The sequence below is a fragment of the Marmota marmota genome, unplaced genomic scaffold, assembly GCF_001458135.2.
Source record: "Marmota marmota marmota unplaced genomic scaffold, marMar, whole genome shotgun sequence".
Taxonomy (NCBI): domain Eukaryota; kingdom Metazoa; phylum Chordata; class Mammalia; order Rodentia; family Sciuridae; genus Marmota; species Marmota marmota.
Window position 1 is genome coordinate 1,111,549 of NW_026000001.1, and position 19,736 is coordinate 1,131,284.

General features: G+C 37.6%; 1 protein-coding gene across 1 annotated transcript in view; it reads left to right on the plus strand.

The window, feature by feature from the left end:
- CUNH11orf80 (chromosome unknown C11orf80 homolog) overlaps positions 1-19,736 on the plus strand; it is a 90,254-nt gene that overhangs the window by 43,944 nt on the left and 26,574 nt on the right. Inside the window, exons 4-10 of the mRNA XM_048807699.1 lie at positions 965-1,074; positions 7,743-7,826; positions 10,954-11,009; positions 11,685-11,756; positions 14,662-14,857; positions 15,217-15,367; positions 17,646-17,792. Of these exons, the coding sequence (XP_048663656.1) occupies positions 965-1,074; positions 7,743-7,826; positions 10,954-11,009; positions 11,685-11,756; positions 14,662-14,857; positions 15,217-15,367; positions 17,646-17,792 (816 nt within the window). The remainder of the gene's footprint in view (positions 1-964; positions 1,075-7,742; positions 7,827-10,953; positions 11,010-11,684; positions 11,757-14,661; positions 14,858-15,216; positions 15,368-17,645; positions 17,793-19,736) is intronic.

The following is a 19,736-nucleotide window of genomic DNA, read 5'->3' on the forward strand; positions in this document are numbered from 1 at the left end:
TGAGTGCCAGGGAATGTGTGGTGTATACTTTTGATGTTTGTGTGGATGACCCACTGCTCACCAATACTTTATACAAAGTTCTGAATCAACATATATGAATGTGCTAAGTGGTTAATTTACAAATTAAATGGGCAAGAGTTTGGGGCTGGGTTGTAGCTCAATGGTAGAGCACTTGCCTAGCATGTATGAGGCAGGGGGATTGATCCTTAGCATCACATAAAAATAAATAAATAAAATAAAGTTATTTAAAAATGGGCAAGAGTTTGAGTTTGTTAAAGATGACCTCCTTTATAAACATACTATATTAGATGTATTCCTGAGCTGGGCATGGTAGTGCACACCTGTAATCCCAGCAGTTTGGGAGGCTGAGGCAGGAGGATCACTGATTCAAAGCCAGCCTCAGCAATAGCGAGGTGCTAAGCAACTCAGTGAGACCCTGCCTCTAAATAAAATACAAAATAGGCTGGGGTTGTGGCTCAGTGGTTGAGTGCCCCTGAGTTTAATCCTCAATACCAAAAAAAAAAAAAAAAAGCATGCCTGAGACATTCTTGATTTTTTTCTGCTTTCAGTTCTAAATTAGTTCACTTCTCTGGATTTGTGTTAATTAGATAATGAATTGATCTATGAAAAAACAATAATATCAGCTAGATCAACTAGAACTATGAGTTCTGAAGATTGCTGGCTATGAACATGATTTTGTAGAAATTAACTGAAGAATCAAATTGATTTAGCAAATGTGAAAAGTTGAAAACATGATATTAAATGTCTTAACCCCAGAAAGTAATTCTAAATGTTCAAACAATTTTGATGATGCATAGCCATTTCAATCATATTTTAAATTTCTCAGGTAATCTTTTCATCAAGGAAAAGCCTTTTTGGCTCGATGATTTAATAAACAATTCCAGAGGCTCTGGTCCTTATCCAAACTGATTGATCTACTCTGTTGCCATTTCTTCTCACACAGAACTACAATCTATACTGCCTGGATTCTCTGCAAAGCTGACTTCAACTTCAGGGGAAGGTAGCTATTCTCTGGACACATCAGGGGCAACATCCTTCCAGATGATTTTTGAGGCAAGCTATGTCCTAGTTTTATAAACTACTGGTGGTTTAATTTTTTTCCTTCTTATTTTTTTGGTACTGGGGATTTAAACTAGTGTACCACTGAGCTATGTTCTCAGTCTTTTTTATTTTTTATTTTTGAGACAAGGTCTCACTAAATTGCTTAGAATCCTCTTATCTCAGCCTCCCAAGTCTCTGGATTATAGATGTGTGTCACTGCACCTGGCTGATTCTTATTTTTCTACAAATCTAATAATAGAAAAAAGCTTAGGCCCATCAGAGGTCCAGGTTTAAAGTAAAATAAGAGATATTGGTTCTCAAACTTTCCTGTGCAGATATTAAATTATCTGGGCACTTCCAAATACTAATGTCTGTGTCCTACTCGAGAAGGTTGTGATTTAATTGATCTGGAGAGTTGCATTAGTCTGCCTGGGCTGCTATAACAAAATGCCACAGACTAGGTTGCTTAAACAATAGAGATTTAATTTCTCACAGTTCTCGAGCCTAGAAGAACAAGATCAAGGTGCCGTCAGGGCTGGGAAGAGTAGTTTTTGCCTGTGATCCCAGCACTCTGGAGGCTGAGGCAGGAGGATTAAACGCAAGAGTACAAGACCAGTGTAGACAATATGACAACACAATAAGACTATGTCTAAAAATAAATGGTGCCATTAGTGTTACTTTCTGGTGAGACCTCTCACCAGAAAACAAATTGCTGCCTTGTTGCTATATATCTTTACATGGCCTTTCCTCAGCATCTGCATGGAGAATGAAAGAGATCTCTGGTATCCCTATAAGAAGAAACACTTTAATACCTTATATTATTTTCTTAAGTCCCCCACCTACAAGTATAGTGATTCTGGCAGTTAGGGCTTCAACATATGAATTTTGAGGGACACAATTTGGTTCATAGAGGTGTGGCCTAGGTTTTTGAATTATTTTTTAAAATCTCAGATGCAGTTTGGGAACCATTGAAATAAACTCTATTTGAATTTGAATCTCCTGATAAAGAAAATAAAAATGAATTTCCAGTGCATATCCTATTTGTATATCTTTTTATTCAGTTGGTTTAGATATCTCTTTATTGATTTATTTGTATTACAGATTTATGAAAGTGACAATTAAGTTCTTCATTCTCTTTAATAATTTTCTGGCTCTATGTCTCTCTTTTCTTGGATTTGGTAGAGATGTAAAGAATTAAAATTATTCAAACATTCTCCAAGGAAACACTTGAGAAGCCTTTTTCCACATTTGGATAATGATTTGGCCCCTTGTGAAAGGAATGGGTACAACATCATAACCACAGAAACCCCTGGCTATGCCTTATCTTCTTTAGGAGAAGGAAAGGTAAACCATGTAGAGCAATTAATGGTTAGTCAGCTCTGAAACTACTAATGTCAAGTAGCAATAAAAAGGTGATTCCAGTGAACCATGAAAAGCAATTTTAGAAAATGAAGTTATGTTTTTTTAGCCAGTCTGAACAAGCAACGATAATTAAGCCTCCTGACAACTTGATAAGGTGGATATATATACAAGTATAATCCCTCCATTTTATAGATAAGAGAACTGAGATTCAGAGAATTTGACTGACTTTTCCAGAGTCATATGAGAGTCAAGTGGCAGAATTAGAACTTGAATCTGTAGGTCATATGATTCATGTAGGTCAGTGCTATTTCAATATTCATTCATTCATTCATTGAGAAACTTTTGTCTATTCAAGTTAGTTACATTGAGCCACGAACTGTAGGTACAGAGTTCCAAGCCATGTTATCTGATCCCAAGGAACTTGGGGTGTAAAGGGAAAGATTGATGTATAATCATGACAGAGGTAAGCACTGACAGTTGTGGCAGCCAAGAGAAAGAGCACCTTACCCAAAGGAAAGGGTCCATGTCTAAAGTCTTGATAGATGGAAAATCAGATTTACTGAATACAAGTAAATTCAAACACTTATTAGGAAGTTGTTATTAGAGTGATAAAGTTTCTCTTGTTTTCCTTCTTATTGTAAAAGCAGTGTTTCCCTCAGAAGAATTGAAGTATGACCAAAGCAAACATTCAGAGCACATATAATTTGGCCTGTCAAAGAAACCAGTGTTAACATCTTGGTATACATCTTTTCACATCAGAGTTGGACATTTCAATTTAAGGATTCCAGAATGGACCAGTTCCAAAGTATGGCCATGGAAATAGTTAGCTTAAAATGAATGGAAGTCAGGGTCATTGTCTTTGAGAAGGTCAGGAAACTGAGACAGAGTTGTTGCTAAGGCTGGTCATCTACTTAGTAGGAGCAAAACACTGTCTTATTTTGTGGTGCTGGGAATTGAACCCAAGGCCTCATGCATGGTAGACAAGCACTGTACCACTGAGCCATACCCCCAGCCCTTTGGTCATCTGTTTGGATGTGAAAGTCAGGCTTGGAGTACAGACAAAACCTGTGAGCTTAGTGACCAGGAGCAAGTTGGTGCTGGAGATTACAGGGTAAAGAGAAGTATAGCCAGACAGCATTAGCCTCAGGGAACAAGAGTTTCCTCAAAGCATTTCTTCCACTACATCACACTGTTTATAATGGTGTGTAGCTATTTAAAACACACTGGAATGAAGAAAGTGAAAAGAGAAAAGGGGGAGTTTGCAAAAGATTTCATTATAAATACATCAGTTGGGGAGAAGGGTTGATTAGAAAACTTGAGAGCAAAGACTACTTAATAGTGACATCTATGAAAAACTAATATAAATGATCCACTGATTTGGGCCTGTGGGGAAAATTAATCTCAAGGGACACTGAGGAAGCTCATTTAGGAGAGATGTTGGGTTTTGTGTTTATGCTCAGTGTGAGTCCTACATCTTGAGGCTCATAAGGCTGGGTACATGTTTCTCCAAAGCAGTCTGATTTCACAAGGTCTTCTGAACAACCTTACCCAGTTTTATATTATTTTTCTAACAATATTAAAAGATAAAATGGATGGAGATAACATGCATATAAACATATATGCACATACATATCTCCATATTTGTATCTCTGTATCCATTTATCTATTTGCCTACCTACCTGCCTACCTATCAATCAAAAGATGGAATGGAAAAAATGAGAGAGAGACTGAGACATTCTTCAGGAGAGCAGCAGAGGGCCCATGATTGTATCAGTTGATGTTTGAACATGAACTTCTATTATATCAGACTTGCCTTTAGAGGTTAAGACTAAAACCACATGGTTCTCTAGTAGTTTCTGGTGTCCAGAACTGTCAGCATTGATTTTTTCATAATAGCACTTAAGTAAGTTCACTACTTCTTTAGATGTGCCATGCTGGGGTACTGGGTTTCTGATATTCAACTATAGACTTTGTGTTCTTTGTCTGTCTCTATGTGTGTCTCTCTTTATATATGAATAGAACTTAAAAGGGTTAACTGTCTTCTGCTAACCTGTCATTAGATCACTTTATCCTTTCAGTCTGAGTTAGATACCAATTATCTTGTGTGTTCCTTTAGCACCTCATATACCTAAATTATAGAACTTTGCACTTTGCCATATGAAATGTCATATTCATATGTCTCTTCCTTCTGAACTATGTGAATTCTTCTAATTCAGAGATTGTATTATGTATCTCTATAGGCCTAGGTATACATAATAATATACATCAGTGGGTTTTTTAAAATATTTATTTTTTAGTTGTAGTTGGACACAATGCCGTTATTTTATTTATTTTTATGTGGTGCTGGGGATTGAACCCAGGGCCTCACGCATGCTAGGCTAGTGTTCTACCACTGAGCCACAACCCCAGCCCAACATGTTTTAAGAATAAGTAAATGCATATATTGAGTAGTTATATATAAGCATTTCCTGTCAAGCTCCATAACATATAATGATGGGGGCTAGTGATGTAGCTGAGTGGTAGGGTGTTTGCCTAGCATATACAAAGCCCTGGATTTGATCCCCAGTACTGGGGGGAAAAAAAAAGATTATATATTACCATATTCACAAGAAGCATTTTTTTTTCTTTTTGTGGTACTAGGGATGGAACCTAGGGCCTCATACATGCTAGGCAAGCACTCTACCACTCAGCTATATCCCCCAGCTCTATCTTACCCTATTCAGACAGAAAATAAACATTCTTGGAAAGACAGCATTGCATCGTAGTGTGTAGACTTCAGAAAAGGTCAGGTGTGTGTGTTCGAATCCCAGTGCTGCCACCTAACTAACTTGGACAAATTAATTAACTTTTTGAGTCTTATGATCCTCCTTTATAAAATGGGCATAATTTCTGCCATACATAAACTTGTTGCATGTACCAAGTGTTCAGTAGATGGCAGCTGTCATTATTATTAATTGTAGGCCCTCTCTGAGAGCTGTTCAATGAGCTCTCACTTATTTGGTTGCCTTGTTGTTAGCTATAATTCGCCCTCTCTATGATATACCCTGTAATCACCAAGGTTACAGAGATTTAAAACTGTTCCAAGAAGTTTTTTTGAAAGTATTAAATACAGAAAATGCTTAAAAGAGACCATTGCTTTTCTCCTGTTTAAATATTTATACTAAAAATTCTTAAAGGATGTGATTATGATATGTACCATTAACAAGCATAGATAATCCTAGACTTTTTTATAGAATTGTCTAATATGCATTTTCTAATAATTTTTTCAAATGTTTTCATTGATCTTTACCTATAGTTCTTGACCTTTTTCAGCCGATTTATAATTATTATCTAATATCTAATAAAGAATTTACATTTCCTTCCCTTTTCCCATTCTTCCTTCTTTCCTTTCTCTCTCCTTCCTTCCTTCCTTCCTTCCTTCCTCCCTCCCTCCCTCCCTCCTTTAATTGAACCCATGGGTACTTAACCACTGAGCCACATTACCAGCCCTATTTATTTATTTTGAGACAGGGTCTCACTAGGTTGCTCAGATCCTGCTAAGTTGCTTAGACTGACTTGGAACCCGCAATTCTCCTGACCCAGCTTCTAGAGCTGCTGGGATTACAGGCTTGCACCACTGTGTTTGGCTACATTCTTTATTGTATTTTGGGATTCTGAGCTCAGGGACAATGTTTATTCCACTAAAAATATATCTAGTACATGGCTCTCTATATTTCCTAAGACATTAACAAGAATTTGCTGATTTCTGACTATACTTTCATTTTCCTGGACATCTTCATTTTCTAGGAGACTGTTTCTAACTCTGATTTTAGGGACACTGTATTAAATGTAGTGAATCATTATAGGAAAGTGGTGAATACTAAATATTTGGAGCCAAATTGACCTGGCTAACTTTGAGCAAGTTGTTTAACCTCTGAAAATTTTTTCACCTATAAAAAAATATGGGTTAGGTATAAATCTTTTGTGATGGTTAAATAAAGTAATACAAGTAAGATTGTATTACTTGGTGCAAAATTTTTTTGCACCATTCCTAGAATAGAGAAAGCCATTGTTGAAAAATTTAAAAGGTACATCTTATATTTGTAGGGAAGTATCACAGTATATTGGAAAAGCATGGGCAATTAGGATTGGAAAGACTTAGGGTCAAATTCCATCTCTATCACTGAAGAGCCAAGTGACTACCGACAAGTTGCCTAAATTCTCTGATCTTTTTTTTTTTTTTTTTCTCCAATGGGGATCATAGTACTTACATTACAGTGTTGTTGTGAGGTAATGTACATGTAGCACCTGCACAATGCTGGTCACATTGTAGGCAATGACAAGTGCTGTCCATTACTGCTACCATATGCAACATTTGCTTTCAGGTATGAGGATCCTTAAAACCATTCTGTGAGGTAGATAGGGTAGAAATCTATAGTTAAACATATTAATAAAGATGAATACAGTGAAGCATGCCATATAATTCCTCTCTTTCCTCATGCTGTCTTTCTACATTTTTTAAGTTTCATCAGGGTTCAGTGTTTTTTGTTTGCCAGTCATTATTATAAGTGTCTCCATGTAGGTATTATCTTTGTTTTGCTGACCAGAAAATGAGGTCCAGAGCAGGGAAGTTATTTTTTTTTCATGGTAATTTAAAATATTTTTTACAGAACCAATACTAGAACACAGGTCTTCTGACTTTTGAGGTTACTCTGTAGCTTTTCCTTATAGATAAATGTTAGAATAAATTAATTCAATAAATGAATGAATTCAAGTGTCTGCTTCTTTGACTCAGAATCTTAATACAGAGTGTCATAAAGACATTAAAATGGTAGAATTAAGATAGTTACTTTTCTCAGCTCTAATCCAAATTAATTTTGAATTTGTTTCAAAAGATGGTTTTGACATTGTAGGTTTTACTCATATATCTCCTCAAATTCCATGAAATAGGCACTCTAACCCAAAAAATGATGGCTATTTAAATTCCCTTTTGTGTATAATTCTCATTCTCAAAGATGTTTCTCCTTGGATAAACAAAAAGCTTTCTGAGGTATAGTTATTTTTGTAGGAAGAAACACCAGGGCTGGGGATGTGGCTCAAGCGGTAGCGTGCTGGCCTGGCATGCGTGCGGCCCGGGTTCGATCCTCAGCACCACATACAAACAAAGATGTTGTGTCCGCCGAAAACTAAAAAATAAATATTAAAAAAAAATTTTCTCTCTCTCTCTCTCTCTCTCTCTCTCTCTCTCTCTTTTTAAAAGAAAAGAAACACCATATTGAATTCATTTGTGCTCTTGGGTTTGTATATTTGTGGTGGATGTTTTTATTGCATTGTTACAGGTTGATGAAAAGCCCAGAACTTTGATGACAGATTGTCTGATCATAAAGCATTTTTTACGCAAAATCATCATCATACACCACAAGGTAAGCTATTCTTTTGCACAATATTGCTTCTCTTGTGTATGTCATATGTTCTCAAGAAACTTCTACTCTGGAAGGTATGAGGATCCTTAAAACCATTCTGTGAGGTAGATAGGGTAGAAATCTATAGTTAGACATGTTAATAATGATGAATACAGTGAACTTATAATATTGGATTGATTTGGTTTCTATGCCCTTCAAGTAATCCTGTCCTTTATCCGCTCTTCCCTTCCTCTCTTTTCCCTTCCCTTCCCTTCCCTTCCTTTCTCTTCCTCTCTTTCCCCTCCCCTCCCCTCCCCTTCCCTTCCCTTCCCTTCTCCTCTCCCTTTTCCCTTCCCTTTGTACTAAGGATCCAGGGCTTTGCACATGCAAAACACATACTCTGAACTATGCTCCCAGCCAGGACAGTTTTAATGTTGGTTATGTCATACACCTAAAAAGGCCCTGTGAATAAAGAGCTTTCTTTTGGATTCTTATTAGCATCTTCTTGCTTTTTCTTTTGGGGGTGGTGGTGGTACCAGGTATTGAACTCAGGGGCACTTGACCACTGAGCCACATCCTCAGCCCTATTTTGTATTTTATTTAGAGACAGGGAATCACTGAGTTGCTTAGCACCTCACTTTTGCTGAGGGTGGCTTTGAACTCGCAATCCTCCTGTTTTAGCCTCCTGAGCCACTGGAATTACAGGCATGTGCTGTAATTCCACTGCGCCCAGTTTATTAGCATCTTCTTACTACTTTATTGTATCACTTTAGATACCTGTTTTCCCTCCTCCGGGCTTCATTTTTTTTCCAACTTAGGTAATAAACCTTACAGGTGATCGCCTTCTTTTCTAAAGTGATTATAAGAGCAAATAAGGAAATTTGGATATTATTTCCAAATTTGAATAATATCTTGAACATTGAAAAGCTAAAATTTTTATTATTATCTGTAGTTAGATATTTATAAGAGGAATATCATTAAGCATGTAATTTAATCTCCCCTTTTCTTCTGTCTTTAGCAGGATTCACTATTCCAAGTGTCTTCATACATTTATGCATTTAAGCCTCACAACTCCCTACATGAAGTAGATTTTGTTATCATCAACCTCACTTTATAGCTGAGAAAATTATGGTACAAAGGTCAAGGAACTTGCAGAGTCAGGATTTGAACTCAGGCAATCTGGCTTTAGAGTACCCTGTTACCTTGTTATATAGAAAAACGTAGATTGAAATGGAATAATTAGAACAGTAATGTAAATTGGAGAGAGGACATAAAATCAAATGGATATAGGGAAGAAAAAGCAAAGGAAAATATAAAGAATTATTCATTTATTATATTTTGGATAATAATAGAAATAAGATTGATAGTTCTGCCAGGTTCAATGGCATATGCCTGTAATCCCAGTGACTTAGGAGGCTGAGGCAGGAAGATTGCAAGCTCAAAGCCAGCCTCAACTGCTTAGTGAGGCCCTAAGTAACTTAACAAGGTCCTGTCTCCAAATAAAAAATAAAATGGGCTAGGGATGTGGCTCAATGGATAAGCACCCCTGGGTTTAATCCCCAGTACCAAGAAAGGAAAAAAAAATAGTTCCCTTAAAAAAGAGAAGGGATAATTTGGAAGAATGGCAAAGGAGCAGGATTTCCTTATAATTTGAGACCACCTAGAATTGTAGTGTAGGACTTAAATTATATTTGAGACTGAGAATTTGTATAGAACAGGCAAGTTTTAAGTAAGCTTAGTGAGAGTGCAATTGAAAAAGGTAATAAAGATCAAGTGGAAAAAAAAGTGATAAAGAGTATACTTTTCTTCCAGGTTCATCCATGTTGTCAGAAATAATAGAATTTCCTTCTTTTTTTTTTTTAAGACTGAATAGTATCCCTTTGTGTTAGCATGAAATATTTTCTTTATCCATTCAAATAAGCCAGGCACAGAAAAACAAATACCACATGATCTCACTTATGTGGGAATCAAAAACAATTGAATTCATAGAAGTAGAGAATATAATGGTGATTACCAGAGGTTAGGGGAAGGTTGGAGGAGGGAATAGGGTCAGAGGGTCCAAAATTTCAGTTAGGAGGAACAAGTTTTGGGGATCCATTGCTGTTCCAGAATAATCCAATTCTGTTGTACTAGGATTGGCTCCAAGGTGCCATAAGACTGAAGAAAGAGAGGCCAGGAAATCTAAGATTGCATAGAGTACAAATTTATATGGGGACTCCCTGACAGAAGTGTAGTTCTGGGCAGCAGCAAAACCATTTGAATCCCCAAATTTGGGACAGAAAGAGGGGCATATTTGGGGGTTAGAACAAAAGTAACTTCATTGTGGCTGGAATGTACCTGGTTTTCTTAAGATCACATCAAAGAGTCAGGGTCCAGTCATAAAGCTCAACAGATGATTCTACAGGTTTTATTTATTATAGATTGCTAGGGAACTATGAAGGAAACACCAATCCGGGTTACTCTGGGACAATCCTGGCAGTTATGACTCCAGATGGCTGCAGTCATATCAAGCTGAATCTTGTATAATTACATAGTAGGGTGACTATAAGTAATAATAATAATGTATTTCAAAATAGCCAAAATATCACATTGTATCCCATTAAGGTATATAATTATGATTTATCAATTAAAATAATATTAATTTTAAAAGTTAAAGAATATCCTTTTCCTCCAATGATTAGTATAGAAGGTTTTTTTTTTTTTAAGAGAGAGAGAGAGAGAGAATTTTTTTTTAATATTTATTTTTCAGTTTTCGGTGGACACAACATTTTTATTTTATTTTTATGTGGTGCTGAGGATCGAACCCAGCGCCCGGCGCATGCCAGGCAAGTGCGTTACTGCTTGAGCCACATCCCCAGCCCTATAGAAGGTTTTTTGTTTTGTTTTTTTGGGGGGGTGGGTACTGGGGATTGAATTCAAGGGCACTCGACCCCTGAGCTATGTTTCCTGCTCAATTTTGTTATTTTATTTAGAGACAAGAGTCTCACTGAGTTGCTCAGCACCTCACTTTTGCTGAGGCTGGCTTTGAACTTGCGATCCTCCTGCCTCATCCTCCCAAGCATGCATCACAGCATGCGGCTAGTACAGAAGTTTTTAATTTCTATTTTTGGTTCATATGAAATCTCACGCCTCATTTGTTGTGTTGCAGATCAGATTTAATTTCAGTGTAAAGGTAAATGGAATCCTCTCCACAGAGATCTTTGGGTAAGTCCTTAACTTAAGATAGTGCTATCGCTTTACAATTTTTCTCTGCCATTACTGTTTCTATTTCTAATAGGTTCACAGTTTGATTTTATTTTTTATAGATGGACACAATATCTTTATTATATTTATTTATTTATTTTTATGTGGTGCTGAGGATCAAACCCAGGACCTCATGCATTTGAGGCAAGCACTCTACTACTGAGCTACAACCCCAGCCCCACATTTAATTTAAAAAAAATTTTTTTTAATTATATATGGATGCGATATCTTTATTTTGTTTATTTATTTTTATGTGGTGCTGATGATCGAACCCAGTGCCTCACATGTACGAGGCAAGCGCTCTGGCACTGAGCCACAACCCCAGCCTCCACAGTTGTGTTTTTTTTTTTTTTTTCATTCCCCACAGTTTTTTGATCCAAAATTACCTTGAAATTAATCTTGTGAGACCCTTCACATTTTCCTATTCTCTATTAGCTTCTAATGAGTAAGTAGATTCATCTGAACCTTTCATGTTTTTCCTTTTCACTAGAGAAGGTGAACTTTAAAATTGCCATTTTTCCTTTGATTAGTTGGTTACTGAATTTCAGTAGTCTCTGGGGTGGTAGGAGTCATGGGCCAAAATTTATATTAATTAGAGGTTGGTTTAAGATGGCTTAGCTTTTCTTTACTTTGCAGGGTAGAGAATGAACCCATTTCGAACCTGTGGAATGGAATTGCTCTTGTTGTGAGCTATCAGCGTTATGTGAGGTGAAAGCAAAAGCCTTGTCCCTGTCCATGTTTTACTCCTGTTATGAATGTGCATAGAGTTGGAAATGGTCTCCCCTTGTCATTTATTTTATTTCATTATTATTTTTTTTCCTGTGATTGAGTTCAAAGGCCTTTTACCACTGGACTACATCCTCAGCCCTTTTTCTAATTTTTCATTTTGAAATAGGGTCTTACTAAAATGACTAGGCTGGCCTTGAACTTTGACTTCTCTTGTTTGACCTGCTTCAGGCTTCCAAGTAGCTGGGATTACAAGTGTGCACCACTGCTCCTGACTTTTTTTTTTTTTTGAAACAAGGTCTCAGTATGTTGCCCATGCAAGCCTCAAACTCCTGGGCTCAAGCAGTCCTCTTGCCTCAGCTTCCTACGGAGCTGGGACTACAGGTGTGTACCACCACACCCAGCTACCCCGTAATTTCTACGTTTCAGGTTTCAATTTTTCTATTAAAAAATAGAAATAAAGCTTTTAAGTTTTTATATTGAAAACTTATTATTATTTCCAGATCCTTGAATGTTCTAATTAACCTGTGGACATATTCTTTCTCCTTTCCAAGCATTCTTTTCTTTTTTCTTTCTTTCCTTTTTTTTTTTTTTTTTGGTACTAGGGATTGAACTCAGGGGTGCTTAACCACTGAGCCACATCCCCAGCCCTTTTTATATTTTATTTTGAGACAGGGTCTCACTGACTTGGTTAGGGTCTCTCTAAGTTATTGAGGTGGGCTTTGAATTTGTGATTCTCCTGCCTCAGCCTCTCAAGCTACTAGGATTACAGGCATATGCCACCACACTCAGCTCTTCTTTTCTTTTATAAATGGAATGAGACAAGCTCTACTAATTCCAATCCCATTTAGACATGAAAAGACTGGATTTAAAGTTTACTTAACTCTTGGCTAGAGAGATAGTATGAATACAAGGGAATTTGTTGTGTTAGTTTTTGGGGCATCAACCTTTTGCATGGTTTGGAAATCTCTCTCGCTAGCTCTTTCTCCTTCAGACCAAAAATATACATCTATGGAGGAAATGGTAAATAATCTGGACATACAGAACCCTCTGTCATGGATTCCTTTGTTATCCAGCTACCACAGAGTCCAAGGTGAACATGAAATATACAAAGAAAGATCTAAGTGTGCTTAAGTCCAACTAATACATTAGTTGCATAAATGCAATGGTTTCTGCCTGTTTATATGTCCCAAGGAGTCATAGATCTTTTTTAAAATATATTTTTAGTCATTGATAGACCTTTATTTTATTTATTTATATGTGGTGCTGAAATGAACCCAGTGCCTCACACATGCCAGGCAAGTACGCTACTGCTGAGCCGCAGCAGTAGCCCTTTTTTTCATTTTTTAAATATATTTTTTTTAGTTGTAGTTGGACACAATATCGTTATTTTATTTATTTCTTTTTATGTGGTACTGAGGACCAAACCCAGCCCCTCGCACATGCTAGGCGAGCGCTCTACCACTGAGCCACAACCCCAGCCCCAGAGTCATAGATCTTAACCTGTTAAGTCCTATACTTAAATCATTCAACATACCACTTAACAGTAACTTTTAAATAAATTTTATTACTGGGTGTGGTGGCAAATACCTGTAATCCCAGTGGCTCAGGAGGCTGAGGCAGGAGGATCACAAGTTCAAAGTCAGCCTCAGCAACTTAGTGAGGACCTAAGCAATTGAGCTGAACCCTGTCTCAAAAAATAAAAAGGGTTGGGGATGTGTCTCAGTGGTTAAACATCCTAGGTTCAATACCCCGTACCAGAAATAAATACATAAATAAATAAATAGTGTGTGTGTGTGTGTGTGTGTGTGTGTTTAGAGGTATATTTTAGGTGAATGAGTAGAGTATTTGGAAGAAATATTTCCATGTATATATGAAAATAAAAATAAAGGATATATAAGGGGCTGAGGTGCTCGCCTAGCACATGCAGGGCACTATGTTCAATCCCCAGCACCACATAAAAATGAAATAAAAGTATTGTTTCCAACCTCAACTAAAACAGAATATTTTTGAAAAGGATATATAAGCTCTAGATTATGATTGCCAACATATTTTAATAAACCTGTGTCAACTTTGTTGAAGTATTCATATAATTGAAAACTTAGGACTTAATGGGTTAAGCCTTGAAACTTCCCATGATTTCTGTTTTCTTACTCTTGCACAAATTACACCTCAAATGAGAATATTTTTTATTCTTTAATCCAAAACTACACCTGATATATTTAATGATCTTGTAGAATCATCGTAACATCTAATTATCATAGCTTTACTGACAAGAGTTTACTGAGCCAATGTTTTGGGATAATTGATTGGTTTGGAGGGAGAGGAAAGGCTTACTTCTAGTATTTCTTCTCTGTTTAAAAAACAGCTGTTGGAAAGTAAACAAACACAAAATTTCATTAGATTTTTTTCTAAGAGAGAAAGTCTTATTTCTTTCTCACTGGTCCTATTAAACCCTAGTCTCAAACCTAGATGAACAGGGGAAAGTGTAGCATGTGTGAGAGCAGACATCTGAGTATCATGGGGCCAGTTTTAGCCATTTGTCCTTCACAATCCCATCACATAGTGCTGATCTTTGAATGACCTTAGAAACTTCTGCTTGGAACAGAGTCATCTTAGTGAGTGAAATACACTATGGAGAATAAGAAACTGCCAGTAAAAACAGAAAAAGCAGGAGCCATGATATCTCTGAATTGCCAAATTTTCTTCCCTTTCCATTGCTGTGATTCCTTAAGTGAGACAGAAGTTACTTATACCAGCAAAACTGATATGATAGTGTATGTGATTATGCATATCTTAGAGGTTATAAAAGGAATTTTTAATGCCTTTTACAATAATTTCTTAAGAGGGGAAAAAAGTTAAATTTGTCTTGTCTGTTTTCTGACAGTAGACCAAAATTCATTACAACTGAATCACACTGTAGCAGAATCCACCCTGTGCTAGGACATCCAGTAACACTTTTCATCCCTGATGACGTGGCTGGCATGGGCTTGTTGGGTGAACTGATACTGACCCCAGCCGCTGCTCTGTGCCCCAGCCCAAGAGTCTTTTCCAGCCAGCTGAACAGGATTTCTTCAGTTTCCATATCCTTTTGAAAAAAAGTTCAAGGCAATTGCCTTTGAAGATGGGTTTTTACATCCCAATTTTAAAGAAAGCCTTTGTATATTATCTAGAAGTGTTCTGATTTGTATAAAAACATATAATCCAACATAAAAGACAAGTTAATTTGCCAGAGAACTGAGAAACTATAAGCTGTGATATATATGCCATGCATTTTCCCTATAAACCAACATGACAGAAGCATGGACTGGATGGTGCAAGAAAGAAAAATTAGGCTAGAAGAGTAGTTGGAGTTGACTAATCAGTGTTTTGTTTGTTTTATACAAGTGAATAAATAGTCATAAAAAAACTAGAATTTGGCAATTTTCTTTAGCATCTATACGTATTTCTATATGGACCTTCTGGTCTGCCTCTGGTATTGTCAAATCAGGAGCAGCCCAGTACTACTGTCTTGAAAGATATATGTTATTTCATTGACTGGAAGAAACACCAATTGTGTATGGTGCCTAATTTGGATCTCAATTTGGATGGAGGTATATATCCCTTTCTTTGCACAGAAATTCAGAAACTAAAGAACATTAGAAAAATTAAGGAAATATAAATAGCAGGTGTATATAAAGACAGGACACAATGATCTGATGGCTTATTCTGGGGTGTCACAGTGGGATTCTGGCCTCCTTTGAGGGTTGTTGGAGTGAGGCAATGTATCAGATAGGCAAAGACCAATCAGAGCTTGTTTAGCACTGCAGCTTGATGTTGGTTCTCGCTCACTTCTACTCCTTCGTCTATTCCTGGTCCTTCTTCTAGGGACTTGTTCAGAGGATTTCTATTTTCCTTAATCTGTTGATGTAAGGGCAAGGTGAGCAAGGGACCAACGGCTTCCTTGAACTCTTGTGGAAGAGAAATACACTTGCCAATGAAAGTAGAAAACCCATATAAAATAATTAGAAGAAATTAAAACACAACCTAAATGCCAGACATAATAGTATTAAATCTATCAAGCTGGCTGTTGTTAGGTCGGTGGTGGCGACTTGGTGGTGACTTAGTGGCAACTTAGAACAAAGCAGCCTGTGCCGGAAAAGAACATCAGTCAGATGCCAGTGGAAATGCCTGTCAATCAGCCAGATATCCTGACTAAAGCCTGTCAATCAACAGGACCCCCCTGGCCAATCCTGCAGTTCAGCCAACTCCCCTGACCAACTCCAAGGGGGCAAGGGACTCTAAGAACACCTTTTCCTGGCCTGAGCCCTTCCCTTCCTGCTGTAAGCCCCATAAAAGTCCAGTCCAGTTGAGCTTCCATGTGGTTTCTCCTCAGACCCTTCCCCTGTCCCCTCTGTGGGTCTGATCGAGTTCCGCCCAGGAGTGATATCTCAATAAAGCCTGTTCAGCAGCCCTTTTAAATCTGCCTCCTTTGGCCGCTGCCTGCCTGATCTGACAGCTGTATTATTCATGTAGGGCTGAACACATTAGCTTTGGGTGAGTTATGCTAAAAGTTGGATGATTAATAAATGGGCCAATAAATAAAACTGGGAAATAGGACTGTGCAAATGTGAACTGATGCCTAGGAGGTTTATCATTCTGTTGCTGGCTTGAATCCTTTGAAATTTGGAAGGTAGTCTGGTCATTTGGACCCTGGGAAAAATGTCCAGTAGGGAAGAGGTATTTCTAGCATTGTGATTAGCACAAAAAGATAGAAGTGTCCTAGAATGAGGCAGTGGTCTCCAGGGAATGACAAAACCTCCAGATAAGGTTCTTTTTCTCGAGTGGGTAGTAATTCCAGAGAATGGCTTTGAGAGGAACTGTCCTTGGAAAGGATATTTGGATATAAGTAGTTTGATGAGGAAAAACTGTTTAGTCTTAACAGATGGGATATCCTACCTTCAGAATTTTGAATAGAAGGATGACCTAAGTGAACTTCTAGGAATCTTGGTATCTTTTATCTCTTTCATTTTTATTTTTAGACACTATTGATTTCCTTTATTATATTTTTACATGATGCCTGAACTTGCTCAGTTAACTCTGAAATGAGTAATGTAGAATACATTCCTCCATGTCCTTCCTTTATTTATCTAAAGGTCAGAACAAGGATTCATGTGGAGGTACTTTTCTATATGGAACTATAATATAGAACTATCCTGATACATTCTATAGGATCCAGCTGCTAGAAAGTGACCATAGAGCATTGGATTACTTGGGAATACAAATATATGGTATTGGGGTTAAGAGCACCAATTTTGAAGTCAATCTGGCAAGGCCCTCAACTCAGTTCCACTACTTAATTGGCTCATGTTGAGAAAGATATTCAATCTTTCTGTGCCTCTTTTCTCATCTGTAAAAAGGCATATGAATAGGTCCTACTCCAAAGTGTTGTGAGATCCAAACATTGTGATAGTTCATGAGAAAATTTAATATGATACTTGGCATATAGCACAAGTTAGCAGTTTATCACAAGTTAGCTGCTTTCATTATCATTACTCAAGTTTGAATCAGATCTCTGCCTCTTACTAGCACAACCTGCGTTAGAAATTTGTATGAGGAATAAATCAATTTATTGTTGGAATGCTTCTCAGTAAATGCAGAGGAGTGTTGTTTGGTTTACATTTACATATCCAGTTGTTATTCTGACGGTCTTCCAGTGAGTCAATATTATTCTATCATGTGGACAGAAAAACAAGTTCAGGAATGGAATGGAGTGTTCAAATGTAGATTCTTATTCTAAGGTCCTTTTTGTTTGGGATATAAGTTCTTTAATCAATTAGCATTTTGGGGTCTTTACTTACCTTAGAAACTGTGTAATATCTTGTCTTCTAGATTTTGTGCTTCCAGATGTGAGTTATCAGGTAGAGTCCAGTGAGGGTGCTCAGTCTCAGAATATGGACCCTCAGAGACAAACTCTGCTGCTTTTCCTCTTTGTGGATTTCCACAGTGGATTTCTAATCAAGCAAATGGAAATATGGGGTAGGTACAGAATGGGGCAGCCAGCTCGGTTGTGCCAAATGCTAAAAGGATAAAGAAAGGGAAACATTTAATGCATCTATCTGAATTATATATTTTTTTGTAGAATAAAGAATTCCAGTGAAAAGTTTTGCTTAATAAATTAATAAATTATATGCTCTGTAGAAAAGATATATATGTTGATGTGTAATGCCAGATTCATGGGACCCCAGTAGACCTCCAGGAGCCAAATCCGATGCAATCACACAAGAGTCTTTATTGCAAGCTTGAGCCTGGACTCACACTCGTTCCAGATGCAGCGGTCCCAGGGAGTGAGTCTTGGTCCTTTTGTTCAGTGAGATTTTATAGTTTTTTGGTGATACTCTATGCGTCACAACATCACTCAGAAAATCACTTCACACCGCGGGAAAATCAAACAACGACTCTTAACATTGATTAGCACATTCACTGGCAGAAACAAGTTGGGTAGGGGTGATTGGTTAGTACAAGAGGGGGATTCCTTTGAACTGATTGGTTTAAGCCACGAGGGGTGTACGTGCTAAACTACATGGTGTCCCAACATGTTATCAACTACCATAAACTACTGGGGGGTCATCTGGCATCCCAGGTATTTTCCCTGTCTCATGCTGATTGGTGGTTGCTGGAGGGTTGCAATGGGTCTTCACCTAGCCTAACGGAGTCAGGGCCATCTGGGTCATCTCTCCTGTTATTTGCAGACAAAAAAAAAAAAAAAATCAGCAGGATGGGTTTGTGCCTAGGAGTGCTCTGTGGGTTTTTCCAAGGACAAAGGTCCCCTTCCTTGGACAGTCTTTGAGGTAGAAGCTGTTTTCAGAAATGGAGTCACATCAGTTTCTCAGATGCAGTACTTAAATACCAACATTCTGGGATTTTGGTTGGCTAGAGGTCAGCAGACACTTTCTAAAATTTTCCCTGACAGGTATATTAACTTAGGTTAGTAGCTTTCAACTTTAATTGCACAATGTATTACATGGAGAGCTTCTACAAAATGTCTAAGTATTGTACAGCGCAATGGTACACATCTGTAATCCAAGCAACTCCAGAGGCTAAGGCAGGAAGATCATAAATTCAAGGCCAGCCTTCACAACTTGGTAAGACTGTGTCAAAATAAAAAATAAAAATGGCTGGGGTATAGCTCAGTGTACTAGCTTTTTTTTGTACTAGGTTCAATCCCCTGTACACACACCAAAAAAAGCCTAATCCTTACCCCAGAGGTGGGGTGCAGGTGTCAGGGGTGTTTTGTTTTGTTGGCCTAGGGCCTCATTTATGCTAAGCACTTCCACTGAGCCACATCCCTGTTCCCTCTTAACATGTTTTTTTAATTAATTTTTTTTTACACAAATGGAGCACAACTTTTCATTTCTCTGGTTGTACATGATATAGAGTCACACCATTTGTGCATTCATACCCATACATAGGGCAATAATGTCTGTCTCATTCTACCATGTTTACACACACACACACACACACCCTCCCCTGCCCTCCCCCCTGCACAATCCAAAGTTCCTCCATTCTTCCCTTGGGCACCCCCTCAACATGGATCAGCATCCACTTACAGAGAAAAGAAAAATTGGTCTTTGGTTTTTTGGGATTGGCTTACTTGGCTTAGCTTGACATTCTCCAACTCCATTCATTTACCTGCAAATGCCATAATTTCATTCTTCTTTAAGGCTGAGTAATATTCCATTGTGTATATATACCACAGTTTCTTTTATTTAATAAAATAATTTATTTATTTATTTATTTTCTCTTTTTTATTTGTTCTACTTAGTTGTACATGACAGCAGAATGCATTTCAATTCATCGTACACAAATGGAGCACAACATTTCAATTCTCTGGTTGTACATGATGTAGAATCACATCAATTTGTGCAATTGTACCTGTACCTGGGGCAGTAATGTCTGCCTCATTCTACCATGTTCCCCGCC